Genomic DNA, 24601 nt, shown 5'->3' with positions numbered 1-24601 from the left:
TGCTCTCTGAGATCCACTGTGGAACTGGAACGATGCTCCTGCGGTATTCGGGAGCATTGTCACAGAGGAGTCCCCCAGTACAGCCCGGCACCCCACAGCTGGTGGCCGTAAACTGCAAACCAAGTGACTGAGAGACCAGTCCCATTCGACCCTGTCACCGGTGAGGGGACAAGTGGGTCCCACAGCCAGGACACAGGGTAACCAGTGGAGCAGAAGGACTGGCTAAGGAGCACGAAGACAGAGGGGGCTGTTTTGCCCCAGGAGCGCAGGGACCTGCTACAACGAAATGCTTCTCTACCCCGACTCAGATACCTACCCTGCCTGGGTCCTCAGCCCTGGCCTCCCTCTCGTCCTCAGAGCCCTGCTGTGCGTGCGTTTGGCTTCATCAGGGGAAGGGAGCTTGGCTGGTACTCACCGCACGCACCACTCAGAACCTCCAGCCGCTGGAAACCAACCGGAGAACAAACACCAGGAAGCATTGTGTTCTCAAAGATTCTTTATTAGCTCTCTCACGCATAGCGAGAATAAGTTCAAAAGCCAATAGAGCTGAAACAGAATGAGATGAATGGTCCCACAGCATCTCTGCCGTATTCCGCTGGACTACGTGTGAGATGGACCCTGACAGGCTTTGGGTTCGAAGCTCACTTACGGGGGAATCTGTCACAAGAAGAACTAAAGAAACCACACCCTAATTTCTGTGCGGTAGAGGGAGGAAAGGACAAAGATGACCTTTTTTAAACAGACTAGAATGATGCCAAGCCTGGTGCTCGTGAGTGGCTGGGCTCCTCTTTGGAATCGGTCTTCCTGGTCCAGGTGAAGTCAGCTGCATGTCGGAGTGGCCAACCGCTGCTCTTGGCAGTGGACCTGACTTCTTAGTTCGCTCAGGTCACCTGGGCTGGTTGCATAATGGACGAGGGTCGCTGGAATTCTGGGCTGTAACTGGGAGGTACGAGCTGTGAATGCTACAAATAAGCAGACTGCTACTGGGCCCCAGCTGGCCCTGAAGGTTTCCCCTAAAAAGGTGGATCCTGAAGCCTGCACTGAGCAGCTGACATCTTGACAGGAAGCCCCCGGCCCCATGGGTGAGGATGAGGAAGGTCGGGGCTCCTCAGGATGCTAAGATCCGGCTGCCTGCAGGAAGCCTGGCTCGCTCACTCCAAGCTCACCCAGAGTTATAGCAGTGCTGTTTGTTCTTTCTCATAAAACACAAGCTTAGCGATTTGAGTCAAACTGATATTTGGTCAAGGAAAGGCCAGTTCTTAAAAGGATTTTGATTCCTTGGGATCAAGGGTATCATTTTTGTTTCTTTCTTCTCTTCCAATGCCTTTTCCCAGCCAACCGGTGATGCTGGCCCCCTGAGTTTAGGTCCTGAGCACAGCTACTCAAAATTTAGTCCTTGTGGGATGTCCTTAGGACAGGGACCGGCTGGCTGAGGGGTCGGCAGCACCTGGATCCCACAGGACATCCCTGCAGAGTCTCTGGAGGAGCTGGTGCAGCCCGGAGCCTGTCCCAGGGGCCCCCTAGTCATCGGGGATTGGGGTGTTGCAGTTCCCGTGGTAGATCTTGACGTGGCCCTCACAGCGGAAGTAGGCCTCGAAGACATCACTGTAGCCATGGTCCCGCCACCAGGTGCACAGCTGCCGGTTCCAGGTGCAGTCCAACACGTGGAAGAGCTCGGGGTGCTCCATGCCGATCATGGTGAAGAAGTCCTGGTCCCCGAGGTGGCCACGGAAGTGGTACTTACCAGCCAGCTGCTGCACCTGCGCAGGCTCTAGCAGGCGGTTGTAGAGCGGGGACTGGCGCATGGCCTCCAAGTTCAGCAGCATCACCCCACTGTTAAAGCCTGGGAGCCCCTCGGGGGGAGGCCCCCCAACCTTGGACTTGGGGTTCTCTTGGCGGAACTGCCAGAAAGTGTGCCTGCAGGGAAAGAGGACAGAGTGAGCCCTGTGTGGGGTGCACTGTTCTCTGGCCCTGCTTCCTGGACCTTACGCCCCCCCACCATCCTCACCTCCAAGTTCCAGCTTCAGGAACAGGTGCGCTGGGGCTCAGACTCAGCACCTTGCCCCTGCCCCAGTTGGTAGCAGAGCCACAGTCTGAATCCACATCCCGGCTCCAAGCCCCGGGTGCCTCCACCATCTTCTGCCTCCCCAGAATGACGGCATTGATGACACTGTGGTCAACATCCTCATCCCAGCTAAGGTTTGTACAGACACAGGATGCGCCAGACCATACTGGACCTGCTTATCAGCGCCTCGTTGAGCAACCTTATGAGATGTGTTCCCTAATCGATGACACATCTTCACAGCTAAGATGACAGAGAGGTTGTGCAACTTGCCCAGTGTGACACAGCTCAAGAACAGGACAAGCAGAGACTACTTCTCTGGCCCCAAAGCCCACATTGTTCCGACAGCAACAACACAGGCAGAATGTCCTCCCCTTATCTCTGCCTGCGACCCTGAGGAGCAGTGGGAGGGAGAAGAGGGGAAGAGGAGCCAACTGGTGAGCTGCTAGAGACGTGGGAAGCCAGACTCGGCCGAAACAAGTCAGCTTCTGTTTGCAGGGAGCCTCATCGCAGGCCTCCAAGCCTACGGTCTCTGAGGGTCTGGACGGGGGTGAGGGCGGGAAGCAGCTGAGGAGAGCTACATATGAGTGCGGTTAATCAGAACGGGAAATTGCCTCTCCGTGAGGGAGCTGGCGAATGAGCTGGGCTGCTCGTCCTCCAGCCTCTTCTGTATGGGCATCTTGTGTGCTGTGTGTGGGGTAGGCAGGAGCGGGTGTGGGGAGCCCCAGCCCACAGCCACAGAGCAGATCCAGTTGGTGCTGGTGATACGGAGGGAGGAAGCAGAGGGCCCGCGTCGGGAAGGGGCAGGGGGGCCTGGAAATCTAGGGAGGGGACACAGCTTGGCCACCCTAACTGCTTCCCCAGCCCGTCTCAGGACAGGGCCTGTGCGGTGGGTGACACGAACCGACTGTAAGGCGCAGTGGAAATGAACTGAGTGCCACTCGGGAGCCAGTCAATCCCTTCTCGGGTTCCACCGCAGTCCGCAGGCCGGAACGCACAGCCTTCCTACTGTCTCACGTGCCACAAAGGAAGCCGAGACTTTGATCCTGGGAGGGAGGAGCGTGCCTAGGGACACTCTCACCGGTGGAACACACGGGCCATTGTTTGAGTTTGCCCATGAGGGGCCAAGAGCCCCGGCGCCCGCTTACTGATAGCAACCTTGGCAGAGAGAAGCTTCCAGAGCAACCCGAGATGCGGTGGTCCTGGCCACAGAGCCTGCCAGGAGGGGGTCTGCTCATTTTACCCCATTTCCTCCAAGTGGTTAATTTCAGGACACAGTTACAAACCAGCTATGAGTCTCCCGGCAGGCCCGGGCCCCCGCTGTGCAACAGAGGAGGACCCCTCTCACAGCGGGGGGCAGCCCTCCTGGGTGCTTCCTCGGCCCCACACAGGGCCTCAGGAAAGACAAGGTGACCGACGAGGATGGATGGACAGTGGGCACGAGTGAGGCCGCCCAGCCTCCCATGTCGGGTGGAACCAGAGAGCAGGATGGGTGAGGACACTGCCACTGCAAAGCCAAGGCGGAGCCCTCCATCAGCCCAGGTCCCGCCACCAACCTCCCCAAGGCCTGGAGCGCACCAGGTCTCCCCTGTCTGTGACAAGAATGACCAAAGAGAGAAGGACAGATCATCCTCCGTGTGGTGGCCATGACCCAAGGGGCTCTTTGGGAACATTATGCCCAGCACCGCCACTAAATGAGGACACAGAGGCAGTCGTAACAGAGCCAGCACATAATGTCTTGTCAGAGGAAGGAGGGACCGGAAATTGGAAACCAAGCTCCCAGCACATGCACTAATGTAGAAATAGCACCAAGAGCCACCGAGGATTCTCTGAACACAAAATGATTTCCAGGGTGCCCATGATCAAAGCGTTCCTACTGCACCCAAAAGTCCAGAAAAACAGTCCTCCCCAGGGTACGGTGGGTTCTCTGGCCTGCATGCCAGAGGTTCTTGTTGAGGAGCCACAGTCGTCCTGGGCTATCGAGGCTGACACAGGGCTGCGGAGGCATCAGAGCTCTCACAGGGCACCCATCTCAGGCCTCCCGAGGCAGCACTGCCACACACCCCACACCATGGTGCCCCCCGGGTGGCAAAGACCTGATGCTCTTTGCTGGGACTCCAGTGCCTGCATTTAACGGGAAGAGACAGAGGTCCTCTGTCAAGAGTCTGGTTTCCAACACCCTTTTATCTCCTACTCCCTTGGATCCCACGGGCTAGAGTTCCCAGTAACAGCACTTGATTCCAACCTCATTTCTCAGTCAGGCTGGCGTAGTCTGAGGCCAGGAGTACCAGGACCGGGTCACCAAGGGAAGCAGCTGCTGCTGCCACTTTCCTGAATGAATGCAGGTGTCTGCTTGTGAGTCCTGAAGCTTCCAGAAGTTTCTGATTAACCCTCCACACCCACATCAGACCACTGCACCCCATTTTGGGGCAGTGCAGTCTTGCTCCCAGTTCCCTGTGGTCACCAGGACCACATGACAGGAGACAAGACTTCTTCCCACTTTGGAAATCGTTTCCACTGGGAAACAAGGCCCATGCAGATGGCATTGTGGATGGGGATCCCTTCAGACGTCAGTGAGGTCACTGGAAAACACCATCTAGAACCATCAGCCCTCCTGTTGTGGGCGGTGCAGTTTCTACATGTTCACGTGGTTTATCTTAACCATCGTCCAAAAAGACCACCGACCCTGCGGACTCATTTCCACGAAGAAAACTCATCTGAATGGAAAGGTGTGCTTGAGGTAACTGTGAAAAGCCTTGATGACCGTGGCCTGGGTCACTCCGGGGACGGCTCTCACCTAGAAACCCTGCCCAGAGAAGCTGAGGCTCACATTCCCTCGAAAAGACACACACTGCCAAGAGCAGCCCTTCCTCTTCCTCCCGGGACCCTGACTAGGGCTCCTCTGCTGCCGACGTTCCACGACTTTTTCCCTTGGCCTGTGCTTTCCTGGCTGGTGAGGCTCAGAGCTCTCCACTGTCACTCCTGAGGGGAGAAGCAAGGATGGGAATACACTGACCTCAGGCAGTGTACACGAGGCCCCACAGGAGATCCTAGAAGGTCTGAAAGCCTGTGCTGGCTGAGCTCAGCACAGCCTATCAGGCAGAGAGGCCGCTGTGAGGCCTGAGGGGCATACAGACAGCATGGTGAGTCCCACCTGTCTCACAGAGGGTTATCAGCTTAGCAGTGCTCACCAGCTCAGAGTGACGTCTCCATGAGAGTCGCTAGGTCTCCTCCCAGAGGGAGCACGTGGAGGCTACAGGGGCCCTGCTTGATTACTGCTGTCCTTGTGCCACCACGACGGAGACCAGGAAAGAGAGACAGGGCAGGACAGCCACGTACCCACACGGGGCCTGGAGCAGACCACGGCCGGCCAGGGATTGGAACTGCATAGTGGGTGTTCAGGTTTGTATATGGGACTCCGCTCTGCTGAAGCCTTCAGCTGGCTGCTACTGAGGGCCACCTCTGCCCCTAGCCGCATAGCATGCTTCCTGCTTGACCGAGACACCCCACACTCCCACGGATGCCGCGCTGGGCCTATTGTAAGTACTGTGATTGGGGACTCAACAGACACCTCTACTCACAGATCCAGGGGGAGGCCCGAGGTGGAGGGGTCGGCAGGGTGGCTCCCCAGTGGCTGTGGGGAAGAATCTGCTCCCTGCCCCCGCCCTGGCTCCTGGTTCACGGGCATCTCTGGCCCTTTGCAGTAGCAGCACCTCAGCCTCTGCCTCCGCATCACAGGCGTCCCCTTGGGCACAGCTGTCCGCCTACAGCTCCCGTAAAGACTCTAGTTGCCTTGGGTTGGGACCACCCTGCTCCAGAATAACCCACAGACCCTGTTCTAAAGAAGGTTACATTCTGCAGTACCAAGGTGAGTACTGCAGCCTGCGGAGGCCAGGGGGACACGATCCAGCCCATGGAGCTGGAGAAGGCAAAAGCAGAGGGATTTGGAAATGGGGGTACACGGGCCAGCCAGCAGGGACAGGGACAGGTCCTCGTCCTCACAGAGATGGGCAGGAGCAATGACGGTCACCCATGCCAGGCCAGAAGGATGAGGAGGTGGGGAGAACACCACTCCCCAGAGGACCTGGCGGCCACAGGGGACAGGGATCCCAGGTCAACCACCGCAGTGGAGGTGTAGGTGGGCAAGTAGCCTCGCAGTCTGCACCCTGCACCCGAGGCCGCTGAGTGGCCTCTTGGGGGTTGGCTCGTTGGGGATGAGGATGGGGAAGGGCTGACGTCCCAGGGCTGCGGTAGGACTCCAGCAACAGAGGCGTGCTCTGCCCGTGCCAGTGCCACGCCCGTGAGGCCCAGCCCTGACCGGTACGGAGGGTGCCCAGCCTCCTGAGCGCTGAAGCTGCTCGTGCCCTGCCCGCCTAGCTCCTCTCAGGGTGTGGTGGCGCCTCGGCGACTGGGGCCTCGTCCACTGGCCAGGGCCTGGAGGTTTCTGTTGCAACACAGCTTCCTGCTCGGGGAGTCTGGTTCTCAGAGCTGCATGGCTGCGACCAAGCCTGCTCGTGGGACTCTGGAGACTAGGGGGGCAAACGGGGCTCATGGCAGCGGTGCCCGGCCACAAGGGGCCCCACTGGGCCGAGGTCTTCTTCCCTTCCAGAGGCCTCTCGAGGGCTCCAAAGCTTTGTGTCTCCTCAGGCACCGGGGCAGGCCAGTCCCCTGACCCGCTGCTGCCCAGGCCCAGCCTCCCTGGGTGTCGTTCTGTGTTCCTTCCACACCGAAATGGGTAGGGACCTGGCAGCTCACTGCCACTTGATCCCATGAGCAGCTGCAGAGCTGCAGGTGCCTGAGCCTGGCTGCGCTCTGGGAGGCCGCATGGGTGGGCTTGGGGAGGGACAGAGCCAGCAGGGTTGCTTCAGGGAGGCAGAGGCCGGGGACGATGTCTCTGAGCACCGTGATGGCAAGGCCGGGAGAAGGGCGTCCGGACAGGAGGAGAGGGGATGTCCTGTCCCATCCAGCCTGAGAACAGCGGGGTGGAGGAGAGCGGTGGCTGGTGTGTGGGGCACAAGTGCCCAGCACAGTAGCTGTGACAGGATTCCGGAGAGCCCGATCTTTCCGGGCAGGAGGGAGAACTGGGAAAGATACAGGGCCCCGGAGCACCCGCCACCCGTCCTCTGTCCCCTATCTGACGGCCCATGGCTAGCACTGACTTGGGCCAGGGGGCCTTTTTTCTGCTGTGGGGGTCCTGGAGGAGCCCTAGGGCCCCATGGACCTCCCAGCTGGACCAAAAGGCCCACTGCCTGCCCCAGCCTCCACATCGAGCAGCAACCCCCCACCACCTCTTCCTCCTCGGCCTTCGTGGGCCTTCTTGCCCTGCCCGGCCTCAGATGCTGATGCCTTCCTGCTGGCACAGTCCCAAGAGGTGAGGGGTGCCCATGTGTGTGAACTGCAGCCCACCCCGCAGCACCAAGGACCTCAGTGTTGCCTTGGGAGAGAACAGTGGTGGCTCCCGGGGGTGCCACTGCCTCGCTCCACCCCACATGTCCACAGCTGCCTCCCCTCCCTCCGGCCTGGCCCTGAAGTCACAATCTGCCATCACCCCCATGCCCCTTCCTCTCTGTTCCCTCCCTCACCTTGGCTCCAGACTCTGGGCCCCAATTGAGCAGAGCAGTCGCCCTCCATAACCCTTGCCCCAGAGGCTCCCTGCTCTGCTAACAGAGACAGAGGCAGATCCCTGTGCCATGATGGCAATATCTTGCCATTACTCTCTGGACCCTGGTCCCCGAGCACTGGGCCCCGGCCTCTCCTGTAACCCTGGCTCCCTCTCCAGGACAAGCCGGCGCCCAGCACCTCCCCACACTGACAGCACTACAAGGTCGAAAGCCCAGTGTGCAAGACCTTGGTGACACAGAGTCAACAGTGACCTCCAGGGCCAAGCAGTCGGACACACTGCACTGTGGAGCACAGACCAGGAGGGAACAGACGCAGGGAAGGCAGATCGTATCGCACCGCAGAGAGGACAGTGGGGAAGGGCAGGGATGGGGTGACAGTGATGGCCAGTATTGTGTTGAATGACCACAGAAGGTGCTGCGGTCTCCAAGCTTTCAGGGAGGAGACGCAGAGACAGAAGGGGCCAGGAAAGACAGGGCAGAGGGGCCAGGTAGAAGAGTTTGCTAAGATGAGAGCCCTGGGTGCCTGTGAGGCTGGGGATGCCGAGGTGAAGAGGGGGTGAGAAAGGGCTTGAGGGGGCACAGCCCTCCGCCAACATTCTCCCTAGCGCTGGCCCCGGAAAATGGGAAAATTCTAGCTGGCTGCCGTGGGGCTGACGCATCACTGTTGGGGAGCAGCTCGAACCTGGGGGGGAGCCCCAGACCCCACCAAGAGGCTGTGGAGCCCTCGGGGTGATGCCGATCAGGTGAAGTCAAAGCCAGTCACCTTCAGAATGGGCTCACTGCCCCTAGAGGTCACAGGAGAGGATGCCGGGACACACGGTGGGTGGTTTTCCAGGACAGTGAGCAGAACGTGGGCGGGGTGGGGGGTAAAGGGTGCAGGGAGGGGCTCTGTGTGGAATTTAACCTTGCGTCCTCAGGTGGACTCAGTCCAGCCACAGGGGAGCACCCCTCACGCTCACTGAGGGGGGCAGACGGCGTGGGGACACCCGCTGCGGCTCACTCAGGCACGAAGGGACAGGGCAGTGTGGCCCCTGGTGCAAGGCAACTGAGTCACAGCAACTGCCCAATCCCACCTGAGGGGACCTCCACCTGGGCTGTCCCTGCTGGGGGCCCTGCACATGTATGGCATGGGCCTCGGTCAAGAAGCAGGGCCTGGGGACAGACGGGCCCAGTCCGGTCCTCAGCTGTCAGCCCTGCAGAGGGCTCTGTACAGTACGGGACTGGGATTTCCCAGCCATGAAGCTTGCAGGTTTGAGCTTCTGGGGACTCCAGGATCGCTGAACTCCAGCCAGCAGGCTTTCTTAAAGTTCGCCCCTGTTTTGCAAGCGCAAAGTAGGTTTTGGTGGTGGGTTTATTGCTGTTACTTCATTTTGTTTCAAGACTCACTTCCATCTGTCAGAAAAGCCCCTGGCCTGTCCAGGCTTGGGCAGATGGCCGCACCCAGAGATGAGCCGGGTACGTCCAGGGGCAGAGCCGGAGGCAGCACTGTGCTGTCCTCAGTGCTGCCCACGGGTGTTATGGGGTCCGTGCAGGAAGGGAGAAGGTGGGGGCCCTGAAGGAAGGCCTCTCCCCACCTGCGCTCAGCCATGGGCACGCTGTCCCCGCCATCCACAGCAGAGCTGTGGCCACTTGTCCTCCGTCAGGTCACAGGTGGCACAGCCACCGGGGCTCAGCCAGGGAGCTCAGTGTCACCCTCTCCACCGAGTTGGTCCCTGGGGCTGTGACTTGAGTCCGCCAAACTAGAAGCCTTGCTCCTGACCAGCTCCTTCTAGGGTCAGCATCATCTAGACACCCAAGGCGAAAGTGAATCTGCTTAAGCCTATGGTGGACCAAGTACCGTGCCTGGAAGGGAGGAGGAGGAGGGAGAGGAGGAAGAGGGCGAGCAGGTGTGGGAGGCAGGGCTGGAAGCTGCAAGACCAGGCAGCAGGTTCTGAGCCAGGCGTGAAGGTGGCCATATGAGGACAGGGGAGCGAGTGGAGGACTCGGGCCAGATGGGCACCGCAGGTGAAGGCGGGCTGCAAGCTCCGTGTCCGATTCTGTGGGATGGATGGCAGTGGCTGTGGTGACGTCACCGCGGGCTGCTGGTCCGGGCCCTGCCCTCCACCACTCAGCAAGGACAGTGGTCTCCCTGCCTCCCGCTACTCGGACTTGCTGCGGCACTGGGTTTTCTAACATCGTGTCACTGTCCCTGTGGCCCCCTGAATAGCAGCCCCGTGCTTCCTTCCCTGCTCTGCACGTTCACTGATCCTGGGCCAGGCTGGGGGCACAGGAAGGGGACAGCTGGGGGATGACGACCTCTGCGCCCTGTTTCTATGCCATCTTCTTTCCAGGTGGCTTGAAGCAAACCTGGGAGGGCTGGGCCCAAGCTCTTCCCCTCCCTCTGTGCCCTAGGTACCCACTTTCCAAGGAGATACATTAATTTTTTTGTTGTTGTTTGCTTTTTCAAGACAGGATCTTGCTATGTATCCCAGTCTGGGCTTTAGCTTGTGGCAATCCTCCTGCCTCAGCCTCCTGAGTGCAGGTATTACCTGCGTGTGACACCACACCCGGCTTCCTGACAGAACTGTTCCCTTTCGCTCCTTGTTGGCTGCACTCCACTGGATCTCCAGGTCTTCCAGACAGTTGCCTGACTCCCTGTCATGTGCGGGGTGGTGGAGTGTCCCCTTTCCCGTGAAGGCAGCAAAGCCTCCGAACCCCCTCCTGCCTGCCCCTACCGCGCTCTAGCACACGGTCGGCACCTTCTCAGTTCTGCCTGGATGGGTACGGACCTGGGCTCACCCTGGACGTGGAGAACAGAATTTTAAAAACCAGACTGAAGTTGGCACTGAAATTAGATACTGATGCAAGCCAGTACCTGGGGAAAGTGATTAGAATTCTCCAAAAACAACCCCAGTTCTGCTGGAGGTGACCCACGTGCACAAGGTGTCCTTGGTCCTCAGGGTACTGTGCTCTCCCTGCCTTTCTGTCCGGGGCAGCTCAGGACAGGCACTGCTGACTGTGGAGGAAGCACCCTGAGACCAAGCCAGCCGGGCGCTCGGCCGTATCCCCCTGTGCCCCCTGGGGCACCATCCAGGGAAGCCTGCACCTCTTTTCGGGCTGCAGCCTCCCCTAGCTGTGAAACCTGCAGGGCACCGTGCTGGGGACTCCACCAGCAGCCTCTCCTCCTCCCGAGTCCCAGGTCTCATCAGGCAGAAGAGAGTGAAGGGACCAAGCTATGGGCGCGCCTCAGGAAGAGGAGAGGAAGACGCCAGTGTGCCCGCAGCACTAGGCCGGGCCCACGTGGCCCCGCGTCACCAGCCAAGCCACCGTCTGCACCCTGCCGAATGCCACATCCACAGCCGAGGCCGCCGGCATCCTCTGCACTGGCCTCCCTGGGCACAGCCTCCCGTGTCAGGGCCCTTTCTCCAGCTCTAGCTCCGTAACACTCCACACAGCTATCTGCCGGCAGAGATGTGGTGTCTGATAAACTAGCAGTTGAAATCAGAGCGCTGAGATAAGTCTGGAAAAGCTTGGTTTTCAGAAAAGATAAGTTTTCTCTTCCATGGGTTTAAGAAACAAAGACTCTAGATCGAAACTGCAGGTTCCCACACAAACAAGAAAGCCCACTTATCTTCCAAATACCAAGGGGTAGGAAGATCTCCTGCTGGAGGTTAGAAAGAATCCAGTCACAAGATTTGTTTCCAAACTTCAAAAGAAATAACAAGTGAAACCGCAGTGAAGCCAGCAGGTGACTCCAAATTCAAGCCCTCCTAATTTTTGCCTCATCCTAACCTCCAAGGGCAGTCCTTGGAATCCCTTGTCTGGGGTGCCCTAGTTCTCTGTTTTGTTTTTGCTTTGAGATAGGGTCTTGCCACATAGTTCAGACTAGCCTTGAGCTCCCTATGTAGCCCAGGCTGGCCTCAAATTTGAGATGATCCTCCTGCCTCAGCCTTCCAAGTGCTGGGATTCCAGGCATGGGCCACCCCACCCAACTTCTCTGTTACTTTGAAGAAAAGCACAAAATATGCAGGTAGCTCATCCTTAACTACCCCTGTGGCTGTCAAGTCCCTCTGGCAGCCCAGTGGCGACTGTAGGCTGGAGACAGCCCTGGAGCCAGCGGCAATGCTCAGCTGGCTCTGATGTGGTCACACAGGCAGGTGGCCGATGTCTATCAGAGGCTTGTTACAGGCTGGCGCTTTGTAAACAGTTTATATGAATGACCTCTGATCCTCACCAAAGCTTTGCGATGCAGGTTACAAAGATGGCGAAGACTATGGCAAACACCTATGTACTGCGCCAAGGGCCGGCCCACGGGAGCACTGTTCTCAGTCCTCACATACTTCGCACTCAGAACATGGGAGACAGGTTCCCTCTGCGCACCACCCAGGCATCACACCGAGACCCATGTAGCATGAGTCCTTCCCCATTTTGTAGGAGGGTGCGATGATTTGTTTAAGCCGACATGCAGGGCTTTTGCAAGGTAACTGGATTATGAGGGTGACAGCTGGCTTGCTAGGAGGTGGGGCCTGGTCAGAAGAGGTGGTCATCGGGGCTGTGGACTGGAAGAGTTTATTTCCTTATCTCTCTCTGCTTCCCTTCCACCATGCGGTGAGCAGCTGCCCCTCCGACAGGCCCCCTGTGCCACGCCCTCCTGCCTTGAAGCCAGCTCACTATGGACTGAAATGTGAGCTGCAACAAACCCCTCCTCCCTTAAGTTGTGAGTGTTGGGTATTTTGTCCCAGCAATGAGAAAAGTGATAAAGACAAAGGGGAAACTGAGGCTTATGTAGGGAAGGAATTTAGTGCCAGGCCCAGTGTGTCCTCCTCACAATACTGGGCTCCAGCATCTCTCAGGGGATGGCAGTGCCCTCCTCCAACACTGACAAAGACAAAACACTGCCCCGAGCTTCTGCTCAGAGCTGGCACTGCTGCCCTAGATTAAACAGGGGATTGTAGGGGACAGAGGGCCTGGCACAAGAGCACCACACACACGGAGGAATCAGCTTGAGCAGAAAGAAGGTCTCCAACCAAGCCTTCCAGAGGGGGACCCCGGGCCTGCTGAGGGGACCCCAGCAAGGCCGTGCCAGGGCCACACACTGTATGCCTGCACATGTACAGAACATCTGGATCAGGCAGACTTGCGGAGATGAAGCGCAGACCAGAGACAACCAGGACAGAGGGAGGGAAAAGGACAGGACAGAGCCTCTGCTGGAGCGATGCTAAGGTTTTGGAAATATGAGGATGGTTGTACCATATTGTGAATGGAAAAAATGCCACCAACGGTGCGCTTACCAATGGCTAAAATGGCACACTTTGTTATCTGTTTTGGAGCACTTTTTTTTTTTTTAAAGAAAAGAGTGGCAGAGAAGTCATTAGGCCTGGACAGAGCCACAGGCTCCTGGGGACCGTCCTGCAGCACAACCCTGCTGCTGTCCGTCCCTCACCACAGAACGTGAGGGACCAAAAGCCTCACTGTCTCCACACGCGCCCAGCACCACCCGCTCCCGGGGCCCTCCCAGGCCTCTCGTCCTCAGTCTGGAGTCTGCAGAGGCCTCTCCTCCCTGCAGTGAGCCTGAGCCTGTCCCTCTGCTGCCTCCCTGTTGCAGCCGCAGAACCTCCTGCTGTGCACAATTTCCAGAGCTGCAGACGCTGAGGAGAAAGCTGTGACAAACGAGCATGCGCCAGGGAGCCGAGGACACTTGGGATGGGGCTGTCCTCAAACAACAGCACCTTCTGCCTGCTCCTTCCAGAGAACTGAAAATGATAAACTCGGAGAAGTGAGGAAATCATTGTTCTGCTCTGCATGTGCACAGGAGACCTGGGGGCAGGTGTATGGACTCACACTTGGGGTAACAGCTGGGCATGCTCAGCCTGTGCTCGTCACCAGCACAGCGACACATCTAACACACGCTGTCACAGCAAGGCCATCTGAGGCCCGCAGGGAAGCCTGGACTGGACAAGTCTGCCAGAAGTGAAATCTGTTATTTACAATAAAGCGGTTCCCAAGCCCTTTTCCCTGAAGAGCCACTTAGCAAATGCAGACCCACTGGGTGAGGCATTAAATGCTCTGTGTCAGAAATTCAATGTAAAGGTTCTTTTTTAAAAAGTCACTTTTTAATGTGTAGTTTCAGTAAATATATAAGATCTGCTCCTTTCTGGGCATAAATGGGAGAGGGAAGAGAAAAACTCTTGCCCTGTGTGAAGCCCTCTGCACTGGAGTGTGAACGAATCTCCCACACTGCGTTCCAGCCGCTTCAGGCCACCGGCTCTCAGGGAATGGTCCTGCCAGCCTGTCCCTCCCTCCTCAGCTCCCTGAGACTGGAGCTCTGCCCAAAGGCGGGCAGGGCCGGGATCCTCCCATCCAGACTCCTGCCTACACGCCGCACAGTGCGCACTGGCCAACTCTGCAGCCCCACGTCTCCGGTGCTCTGCCCGTCTGCCCACGTGCGTCCTCCCCTGCTCCCTGGCACCTCCCTGTGCCACCCGAAGTCCCTGCTCAGGCCATGCTCAGCCACCGAGGCCTCCAGACTGCTGGGGCGGTCCCCCTCCTTGTCCACCAGCGATCTGTTCTTTGCATCCTTTGTGGTGTTTGCAGAACAAACCCCATGCGGCCCCCTGTCCTGTTCAGCTGTGACTTCCCTGGGGACGCTGTCTTTTCATTCCTGAGTTCCTGCTCCCTGGCCGAACATCCAGATGTCCTATGTGAATGATTCTAGACAGACCCACTTTCACCAGCAGACAGCAAGGCGAGATCTAACCTGTGCATTGCGCGTAGACAGCCAAGGCCTGTCTGCCAGCCTCTGTGTAGGGCTTTAGGAGCAATCCTGACCACACCCTAGCCCTGGTGCCATGACCCGGACAGCATCCTACGGCACACAGCAGTGACACTGACTGCTAAACCGCAGCTTCCCTTCCAAGCTTGTGGGGCCATTTGCCAGTGTGGAGCTGGGTAAGGCCTGGACAGGCTCCACCACGCTGGGCAGACCATGCCGGACAAAATCCACCAGACTGATTCACAGCGCAGAAACAAACACCGCCGAACCTCTCAGAGTGGGGTGGGAGAAAACAGTCTCCCTGCAGTACGCAGATAAAAGGGTGTCGCCATGGTAACCTGGTGATGCACCCTGGCATTGTAGGCTGCAAAGCCTCCCATCCCATCTACTACTTTTTCTAAAAATGTATACAGTTCCTTTCTGTTTTAAGTATATACTTTTTAGAGTGATTAGCCCTGGGGATACTCCTTTTGTACACTACCCATTTCTGTGAGATTTGGGTAAAATATAGTGGTTAAAAATGTATCTCTAATAAACATATTTCCTGAATACAAATCAGAACACCTGGCCTTTTATTGAGATTAAAAATATATGAAATCTGGATATATCAGAAAATATGGCCAGCACGGCTGGCTCTACATTTTTTTCCAACAGGTTAGAATGAATATTTTTATTGTGTATGTTTAAGGGACGCACACTTTGATATGCATATACATAGCGAAATGATTACTATAGTAATCATACTATAGATTCTATAGACACTATAGAGGTATACTATAATATCCCTTGTCTCACAGTTGTCTGTTTGTGTAGCATGAGCACCTAAAATGTATTCTTTCAGCAAAAACCCTGAATATTGTACAAATTATTAGCTACAGTCCCCCTATTGTACATTAGACCTCCAGATTTGCTGTCTATATATTTGCTACTTTATCCTTGACTTACATCTCATTCCCTTTTCCTACCTTCGCCACTTGCTATCTCTGTGTATTTGGCTTTTTTTTGCTTGTTAAGATTCCACATATAAGTGAGATCAAGTAGGATTTTTCTTTGTCTGGCTTATTTCGCTTAGCATAATGTCCTGCAGCTTCATTCTTTTCGTGGCAAATGGTAGGTGCTCCCTTTTAAAGGCTGAAGACTATCCATCCATCCATCCATTCCTCCATTATCAATCCATCCATCCATTCCTCCATCCATCCATCCATCCATCCACCCATCCACTCCTCCACCCATCCATCCACCCATCCATCCATCCATCCATCCATCTACCCATCCATCCATCCATTCCTCCACCCATCCATCCATCCATCCATCTACCCATCCACCCATCCATTCCTCCACCCACCCATCCATCCATCCACCCATCCACCCATCCATCCACCCATCCACCCATCCACCCATCCATCCATTCATAGAAACTGTTTTCCGGAGTGGCAACCATCAGCATTTCCTCCAGGGGCATTCATGGGTTCTTTCCTCTTCAGCCTTAGCAATGCTTATTACCTCTTGTCTTTTTTTTTTTTTTTTTCTTCATTTTTTTTTTTTTTTTTTTTTTTTTAAATAACAGCCCTCCTAACAGGTGTGAGGTGAGAACAAATGCTTTCTGACTGTCTCATTTTTAGGCAGTGCATCCGAGGCTGCCTGATCGGGACAGTGGGAGGCTCATGCTAGGAACTGCCAGTGCTGTGCAGGGGACAGAAAGGATCGGCGAGTCCTGTGTGGAAACGGCCACTTGCTCAGGATGACACTGGGACCCTGGGTCCCAGGCTGGCCAGCCGGTGCTTCTCCTGCTGGGGAAGAGAAGGGCACACAGACCCTAACCCACTCAGTGGCCTCGGCTACCATTTCCGGATCATTAGGGGCTGCGTGGGCCTCAGTTATGCGTGCTCAGAGCCCAGACAGAATCTGTCCAGGAAAAGCAACAGAGGAGTTAAATGTAAGAATTCAATGCTCATTTCCTTTTAAGCACATTCCCTGTCTCTGTGCTTTTACCTGGGCACAGGTGAGTGAGAAAGACGTGATGGCAAGCGGCCAGGCAGAACAGGGCTCAGGCCTCGGGCAACCAGAATAAAAGGTGAGCAATGCAACCCTGCCGGTGACCTCTGGCGGCCCAGAACAAGTGTGTCCCTGGAATATCTCAGGAGGGAACAGGTGCTGGGTCCTGCTTCTGATGGCGGAGCAGGGGTCACAGAGGCCACTGTCCCCAGGGGGATGACACCGCCTCTCTGATGCTCGTCACTCAAGCCTGCTGTTAGGAGTTCTACACTCACTTTCCTGTGACATCCACTTCCCCTGCCGCGAGGCTCCTGTTTACATGTTACAGACGGTGAGTCTCGAGGTTAGCACAGGACCCACGGGAAAAGGAAAAGGGGTGCTCGGGCCCATGAAATGAACTCCCCAAGGCCCTGAAGGAGGGCAACCCACTGCGATGGCCATGAGGGATCCAGGTGGGGTGGGGCCCAGACAGCAGGTGTTGGAGAGACAAAGGGGGCTCTAGAAAGAGAAGCGGGGTGGGGGGTTCAAAGACAAGAAGGAGCAAGCAGAAAGGATGGGTTCAAGTCCCAGTCACAAGCCCAAACTCCCAATCAGATGGAGTCCTCTCAGGAAGGTTCACTTCCCGGGTGGGGGCACAGGGGAGCTGTTTCCCTGAGGGTAGAAGGTGGGTGGACTCCATCTGCCCTGCTGGGTAAGGGGCCTAAAGCCTTTCGCACGACCATGTGTTCACTGATCAGGGACCAAAATCTCAGGTCCTGCAGGGCCAGACAATGGCTACGAAGGACCTCAGAGACCTGGGGAACATGAGCCATCTGAAGGCAGGAGCCACTGCTCAGCAGGGGCTACAAGCTCTGTGGCCTAATACTGCCCCGCATTCTCGGTTTGAAAGGAAGTTATAAAAATACCTTCGTTTTAAATGTTGATTTTTTTAAAAAACAAAAGCTTCCTCCACGTTGTCCACGGGGTACCGTTTTGCAGTCTGCGTCCTTACGGTCAGAATACATTGGCTGGTTCTTTGGTTTCCGAGTCAGCTATAAGCCAGAACCACACTGGGTGCAAACTGGATCAAAATGCAGGTTCACAGGGCCCACAAGAGGCCAGACAATCAGGGTCCTGCCCGCACCCCGAGGGGGATGCCGGGCACTTGTATGGTGAGGGGCCTCTTGGTGGCCACAGTGGCTGCATACAGACAGGAAGTGCTGGCGAGTTTGCCCCCCACCTCCCCACTGACTACTCTGAATTTCGTCTGAATGACCGAACAGTCAGGGTTGTCCCCTACCTCTAGTCCGTAATGATAAAATAAGATTGTAAGAATGATAAATGATAAGGCCACAAGAAGTACTGACCAGGACTTCTAAAACTCTGGTGAGTGGCAGAAAGACCAGAGGACACAGCTGGTACCAAATACGAGAAAGTGTGTATTACATCGACAAGGTTTAAGAAACTTTTATATTCTATTCCATAATATAGCCACATATCCATATTAATTTCACCTACTAAATTTTTAATAAAACTAGTGCTTTGGGAAGATGACATATTTTTGCCTCTGATTTGAGGTTCCTAAGACCCTCCCAAGTTCAAGTGTCCCTAGGACATTTACCCATGTTCAGGACGCACAGACACGTCTCTTCCATCCCTCTCCTTCCTCTCTCTCTACTCCTTCTCCTTCTTTCTTTCCTCCTTTTTCGGTGTTGGGGATCAGAGCCTCTCTCAGGCTAGGTAAGCGCTCTGGTACCGACCCACACCCTGGCCCTATACCACATCACTTCATTTGACTTACACCACTCACAAAGGACCACACGACATCCACAGCAGGGAGGTTCACATGTAAGTTTTTAATCAACATTCAAATTTCTGGCCAAAGGTATGAGAGTCTCAGACATGTGTTAGATGGGGAGAAAATGATGACACAATACCAAGCTTCTTTTAAAAGCACACAGCTTCAAAAGGCGAATGACCCAGGAGTGGCTGATTTGTGCTTTTCATACAAAGAGGGCATCCAGAAAAAAGAAGGCTGCTGTACTGCCATGAGGCCAGGTCTGGGCAGAGGCGGCCACCTTTGGGGAGCTCGCCCAGGCACAGAGCCCTGAGCTTGGGTTGGAGGGACCCTTGGGCCGTGTCTACACCACAGCAGTGTCCCTGTGGCTTCCTGCCAGTGCTGGCGAAGGGTGAGGGGCCACGGCACTCCTAGGCTCGTAGGCTGAGCTTTTCCTTTCTTGGTGGCATCGGTCACAAGCACTTAATGGCTTGCTTCCGATTTCCCTGTTCTCCCTTGCTCTAAGTATCACCACCTCTTAACCTACAGCCTTCCCTTTCCCCCAGAGGATTTACGCATTATTAAGCGTGAGAATTAATTCCGGACGGCATTTTGCTGGTGGGTGGCATTTAACTATTGATCTAAATGCCACTGGTATTGATTCACATGGGGAAAAATGCTTTAAATTAAACATGGGCTCTTTTCATCCAAGTGCTCCACTTGTCATTATTAATAAAGTGTTGCCAAGCAAACAATAAAGTTATCTTCTATTATCACTGCAAAAAATAAGGCCTCTGTGGGAGCCAAATATTACCTTCATTGTCATTCACTAATGTTCAGGATGGAGGTGCTACTGATTTATTCGGCACCCCCACACACACATAATTCTGGCCCCAGACACCTCCCTTCTGTGATTAGCCATTTCCTGTGTAAGTCTCACTAGGCCGGAATGTTACCCGGCTCCGAGATTCTAAACTGGGATGGGGGAGGAACCAGAGGTTCATAGGCCTGGTGCAACCCTGGTGAGACCTACTGGTGACACGTGGAACTGCAGCCATGCTGTGGAAGGTCTGAGCTCACTATGTAACTCTGTGTAGCCTAGGCTGGCCTGACCTCCCAGAGATCCTCCTGCCTCGGCCTCCCAAGTACTGGGATTACAGGTAGAAGCCATCATGCCCTGTTAACTAGGAGCCAGAACTTTAAACCTCTGCTTCACCACTATCTTCTGGCCGACTCCTCTGCATCCGGAGCAGCAAGCTAGGGACCTAGCATAAGGCAGAATTCTCCAAGCCAGGTAAGGGGGAGTGGCAAGGCAAGAAGTCACTTAGAGCAGGGGACATCTGGCAAGCATCCCACAGACAAACTGCTCGTGGATAATGATAAAATCAGAGGCTCCATAGAGTCTTTTTCTGTGGGTAATAGGATTAGGAAATAAAAATAAATCCCCGACACAAGGAGGCACTTGCCTCCTGCTTGGCCTCGAGGGACCTTCTTTTGCAGCCGCACCAGGGCAAGGCTCAGGAAACTGCTCCTCAAGCCATTCAAGGAGGAAGGGGCTTCTGTGTCGGGGGCAAGACTGACAAGGGCAGTGAGCGTCCCCCTCCACCAGCCTTCTGAGCCAAAGCTGCCGACAGAGCCCCGTCCTTGTGTGTAACGGAGGCACTGGAAACTGGCAGGGAGAAGTCACCGGGCTTCAGCCTGGGGCACTTCTCCCTCAGTGGCACCAGCCAGTGCTGCGGAAGTCCCTGCATGCAACAACAAAACCCATACTGCGCTTATGACCCACTCTAATGCCATGCAGCACACCAGCCGGGGACAAGGCTGCCAACGGCCCCTGAACACCTTCCCCACGTGGGGCCCTAAGGTTCTGGCCCAGGCCCCAGGTGGGCACTACGGACACGAGAGTCTGGTGACCCACAGTGGCAGGCTGCAGGCCCAATGTCACAGGGCTCTTCTGCCGGCTCTTGTTTTTCTTTACTAAATATAACTGTGTGTTAAAATCAGCTCTGCATAAACAGTAATTAGAAATGCAAGCAACTCCATTTATAAAAACATACAATCTGAGTGGGGTATAATGAAATCCTAGGAGCGAGGTATAATTGGAACCTTTCTCAAGAACATGCAACTGTTACCAAGTTGCTAAATCTAACTGGCTTTTCTCATTTGAGACTTCATAAGATATTTCTCTTTTGAAAAATCTCTTTGCCGTTTGCAGAACACATGTTCAAAGTTTAAAAAAAAAAGGGTCTGGAAAACTAAAATCCACAAAGAAAAAATGCATACCACTTGATCTGTCTTCCCGTCTCTCCCCCACATCTCTGTCTCTCACTCTCTAGAAAGCAAAGCCGGAGACTGTCTCTCTCCCACAGCACACTGCCGTCAGACACCTCCCACAGAGGCGTCATCATTCACAGTAGTTAAGTAGCTCTTGTCTTGTGAGTCCAACACCATCTCTGCGCTTTGCCTGTTTTCTCTTCAGCTCTCACTACAACCCTAAAAGCAGTATCACTTTTTCCAAAGTATCCATTAGGCAGTGCAGCCTGACCTAGGAAGTGGGAGAGCCAGGCTTTGCAATCACCCAGGCCATCTACACTCGGAATTCAGGCTTCCTGCATTATGCTAAATCCTCTCGAGTTTGCAGCTCTCCTTCCTGAACAGCGGCGTGATTTTAAAAGGAAGGCACGCGGGTGGGCACTGCCACCACCAAGGCCAGCTCCCCACGGCTGCCATCCTTCCAGGACACTTCAGTGCCGGGGACAGAACGGGATCGCGCAATCCCCAGGGAGGGGCTGGTTTTCCGGGGTTCCCAGAGTGAAGTGCTTCAAGCTGGATCTTAAACAACAGATGTTTACCACTCTGTAGTTCCAGCAGCGGGAAGTCTCAAGATCAAGGTGTCCGTGGGGTTGGTTCCTCCTGAGAACCGTGGCAGAGAATCTGTTCCCGGCTGCTTCCCTGGCTTCCGCTAGTTTGCTGGCCACCTTTGCCCTTTTGGTGTCCGGTAGAAGCCAAGCCCTGATCTCTGCTGTCCTTGTCACACAGCCTTCTCTTTGTGTGTGACAGTGTCTGAATCTCCCCCTTTTATAGAGGCAGCAGCCATACTGAACCAGGATCCTCCCTCCCGACCTCATCTTCACTGGCTACAGCTGCAGTGACCCTGTTCTCAAACAAAGCCACATTGTGAGGTAGGCTCAAGACGTGAATTTGGGGGGAATAGAATTCGACCCATAATAGCGATTGTGGGTGGAGTGTGGAAGGAAGAGGAGAGGCCGGGGCTGACTTGTGCATGGGCTGACCTGAGCCCCATCAGGCTGCGATAGCTCTCCGGGGACAGGTGTGTGACAGTGCCCCGTGTTTCTTATGGCGAGGGGCACCTGTCCCTGTGAACATGTGTGAGCTGCTGGTGACCAGGCTGGAGCACGACTGGGCCGTCTCTGGCCTCCCATCAACCTCCACCAGTCCTAAGTTTGAGTCATGCATTTTCTCACAGGCTTCAAGCTGGGAAGCCGACGGGCAAGGCTTCTAATAATGTCATTCCCAGAGAGTGGGAGCTGGAGCACCTGAGTTATAACACGGTTTTCCAAAATAGACTCAAAGATTTAAAGGAGAGTTAAAGCTGCCTTCCCACCTGCTCCTTGGGGGAAATATGTAAACGTGAGTCATCCTCTGTTCATCCCCAGGGTGGACTCCTGCCTCACTAGACCAGGCCGGCTCCTGTGAGCACGGACATTAAGACTGTGCTAATGTCAATCGGAACATTGGTATCCCAAACCAGCTGCAGTGAAGGAAGGACGATTAGAATTATTCTTAAAACCAACAGGGTCATTTCCAACCAAGTATAAGACCTACGCCCTGGAAAATGGAAACAGGGCTTGCAAATATTTCCGTTTCTGTAATCCAGGTTGGGTTCAGGGAGCTGTTATAGCTGAATGCGGGGTGAACATGGGGTTAGCCGGATGCTTTGGGATTCCAGTCTGGAACGACCCGCTCACATCCATTCTCCCCGTTCACTCCCGTGGCAACAGGGGCAGGGCCACCAAGGACCACGTACCATAAGCCACACACGTCTCCCAGTCCTAGTCAACAGCACATGGGCTTCCCAGTCTATGATCTGGGCATCAAGTGCAGCCGGGCCCCTCACCCAGCTCTGTGTCACCCTGGGTGAGGGGCTGGCCTTCCTTGAGCTGGGCTTCCTGTGAGTCAGGAATGTGAATGCATACCTAGAGGCTGCTGTAAGGTTAAAGAGCATACTGTATGGGCAGAGCCAAGCACAGAGCCTGGCCAGAGCCGGATCTAGGTTGTCTTTCACGTATTCTTCCCTTTCATGGTAAGGATGAACCTGATCAGGGAAAAGTCTCCCCCACGATGTGGCCACAAGCGTGGGATTTAAAAGCAGATGAGTACCGAGTGGGGTTCTGACCACCCGCAGTGTCTGGCTCTGGTTCTCACCAGCAAGTAAGAAAGTCTGTGTTGCCTTGGGCAGGGAAGGATGTGCCAAGAGACCTTAACACTTGTTTTTTGCCAGGCACTGTTCTGAGGACATCATATCATTTTAAATATTGTAACTCACACAGCGAGTAGGCAGTACTGTATTGCTACTTAACAGAAGAGGGAACCAAGGCACAAAGAAGGTGGGCAGCTGTTAAATGATGCAGCCAGGACCTGAGCCCAGGCAGTGGAACACAGCACCCATGGTCAACCACACTGCAGTGCTGCCCTTGTTTGTCAGGATCCTTTCCTCTTCAGCTGGCTTGGGTCCCTCCCCACTATTCAGGAGGTTTTCTTGGTTTCGCCTTTTAGTCACTGACCCCACAAACACAGAGCTGGAGCCAGACCTGTAATGCAGAGCTGGTAACTTGCACAGCATCTCCAGGACCAAATGAGGGGGCGAGGCCAGGAGGTGCTCAGGGCACGCAGACCCAGCAAGACGAGCCTCTGGGCGGGAGGCCCCGGGAGGCTACTGTCTGAGCTGGCTGCGAACGGCAAGGAGATGTGCGAGGAGGAGCCCAGCGACACATGCAGCATGGGCAGAGATAAGACGGCGAATGCCTGGCACAGTCTCCGGGAGCAGGGAGCGTCCAACTGGGCTGGAGCCTGCTGGGTCTGGGCCAGCCCAAGGGCCTTGAGGGCCAGGCCCCAGCATTAAAATTCCAAGCGCACTGCAAGATTCAATTAAGAGAGCAGGATGACGATCTACCCAGAACCCTCTCTGCATTCTGCCCTGTGATGGTGGCCACTGACCACCCTGCCAATCTGTGTCTGGTCAAAACACTCTCCAGGAAAGCGTCATTGGAGTCCCCTCTCTCCTCCCTGTGACATCTGGATTTGCTCCTCCTCAAAGCAGAGCCACACTGGTACCCAGGGGACAGAAGGCCTATGGGTCCCAGGAATGACAACATCTGAGAGCTGGCAGACAGAGAATCACAAGTCTCCTAACTACCACTGCATTTAAGGTCTTCTCATGTCATGCATTAAATAAGTCATTTTGAGGCCTGCTCTGTGTAATGCAAGGTGCCAGGATCTGGGAAGGAAACAGAGAGGACTCTGGGTGGGGCACCAAAGCACAGCATAGCTACTGATTCCTGCTTCCCTCCCAGTCATAAAATCAACTCTGGTCCCCAGGCACTAACCATCCCCCACCCAGTTCTACAGCCATAGCCAAGTCACACCAGCCTGCTGGGCAGTGCAACATGCCACCCCGACAGCCCTCCCAGGGGTCCCGAGAGACCTAAATTATTGTTATTTCCCCTGTGATGTTAGATGAGCATGTCAGAGATGAAAAAAAAAAAAAAATCCTGCTAATTAGAGTCCGGAGGACGTTCTTTTTCACATTCAATAACGTGACCTGGGGTGGATGCAAAGTCCTAATGATCCCCAAACAGCACATGACTCTGAAGCCAGGACGACACACACAGTCACATTTCTGCATGGCTGTCAGGAGTGTCACACTGGAATCAAGTCCCACTAAACAGGGGCAGAGATCGCTTCTGGAGCACACGGGGAAGCGGCAGTAACTCACGCTTAGAGAAGCACAGGGAGCGGAAGGGACAGTGTGGTGAGAGAAGGAAGAGCTGGCTTCAGAGAGGGGCTGCCACCTGCAGAAGGGCCTGCCCGGGTCTGCCCTCGCGCCCTCAGGCTGGGCGGGGCTGGCTCCGGAGCGCAGTGGGGTGCGATGTAGATCGCTTCTGGAGCACACGGGGAAGCGGCAGTAACTCACGCTTAGAGAAGCACAGGGAGCGGAAGGGACAGCGTGGTGGTGAGAGAAGGAAGAGCTGGCTTCAGAGAGGGGCTGCCACCTGCAGAAGGGCCTGCCCGCATCTGCCCTCGCGCCCTCAGGCTGGGCGGGGCTGGCTCCGGAGCGCAGTGGGGTGTGATGCCCCACCCATTTCCACCTGACCAAATCCTGCCCGGCTGAGGCA

At 55.4% G+C, this 24601-nt stretch overlaps 1 protein-coding gene across 2 annotated transcripts in view; it reads right to left on the bottom strand.

Annotated features, from left to right (window-relative positions):
- Nucleotides 1-486: 486 nt before the first annotated feature.
- Xxylt1 (xyloside xylosyltransferase 1) overlaps nt 487-24601 on the bottom strand; it is a 127755-nt gene continuing 103640 nt past the window's right edge. For both annotated transcript variants that reach the window (XM_019207499.1, XM_010624552.2), the window contains exon 4: nt 487-1917. In XM_019207499.1, the coding sequence (XP_019063044.1) occupies nt 1521-1917 (397 nt within the window). In that variant the 3' untranslated portion in view covers nt 487-1520. The remainder of the gene's footprint in view (nt 1918-24601) is intronic.

The sequence above is a fragment of the Fukomys damarensis genome, unplaced genomic scaffold (assembly GCF_012274545.1).
Source record: "Fukomys damarensis isolate Sample0158 unplaced genomic scaffold, DMR_v1.0_HiC HiC_scaffold_12, whole genome shotgun sequence".
Classification (NCBI taxonomy): Eukaryota; Metazoa; Chordata; class Mammalia; order Rodentia; family Bathyergidae; genus Fukomys; species Fukomys damarensis.
This window is presented reverse-complemented; position numbering and strand designations above follow the sequence as displayed.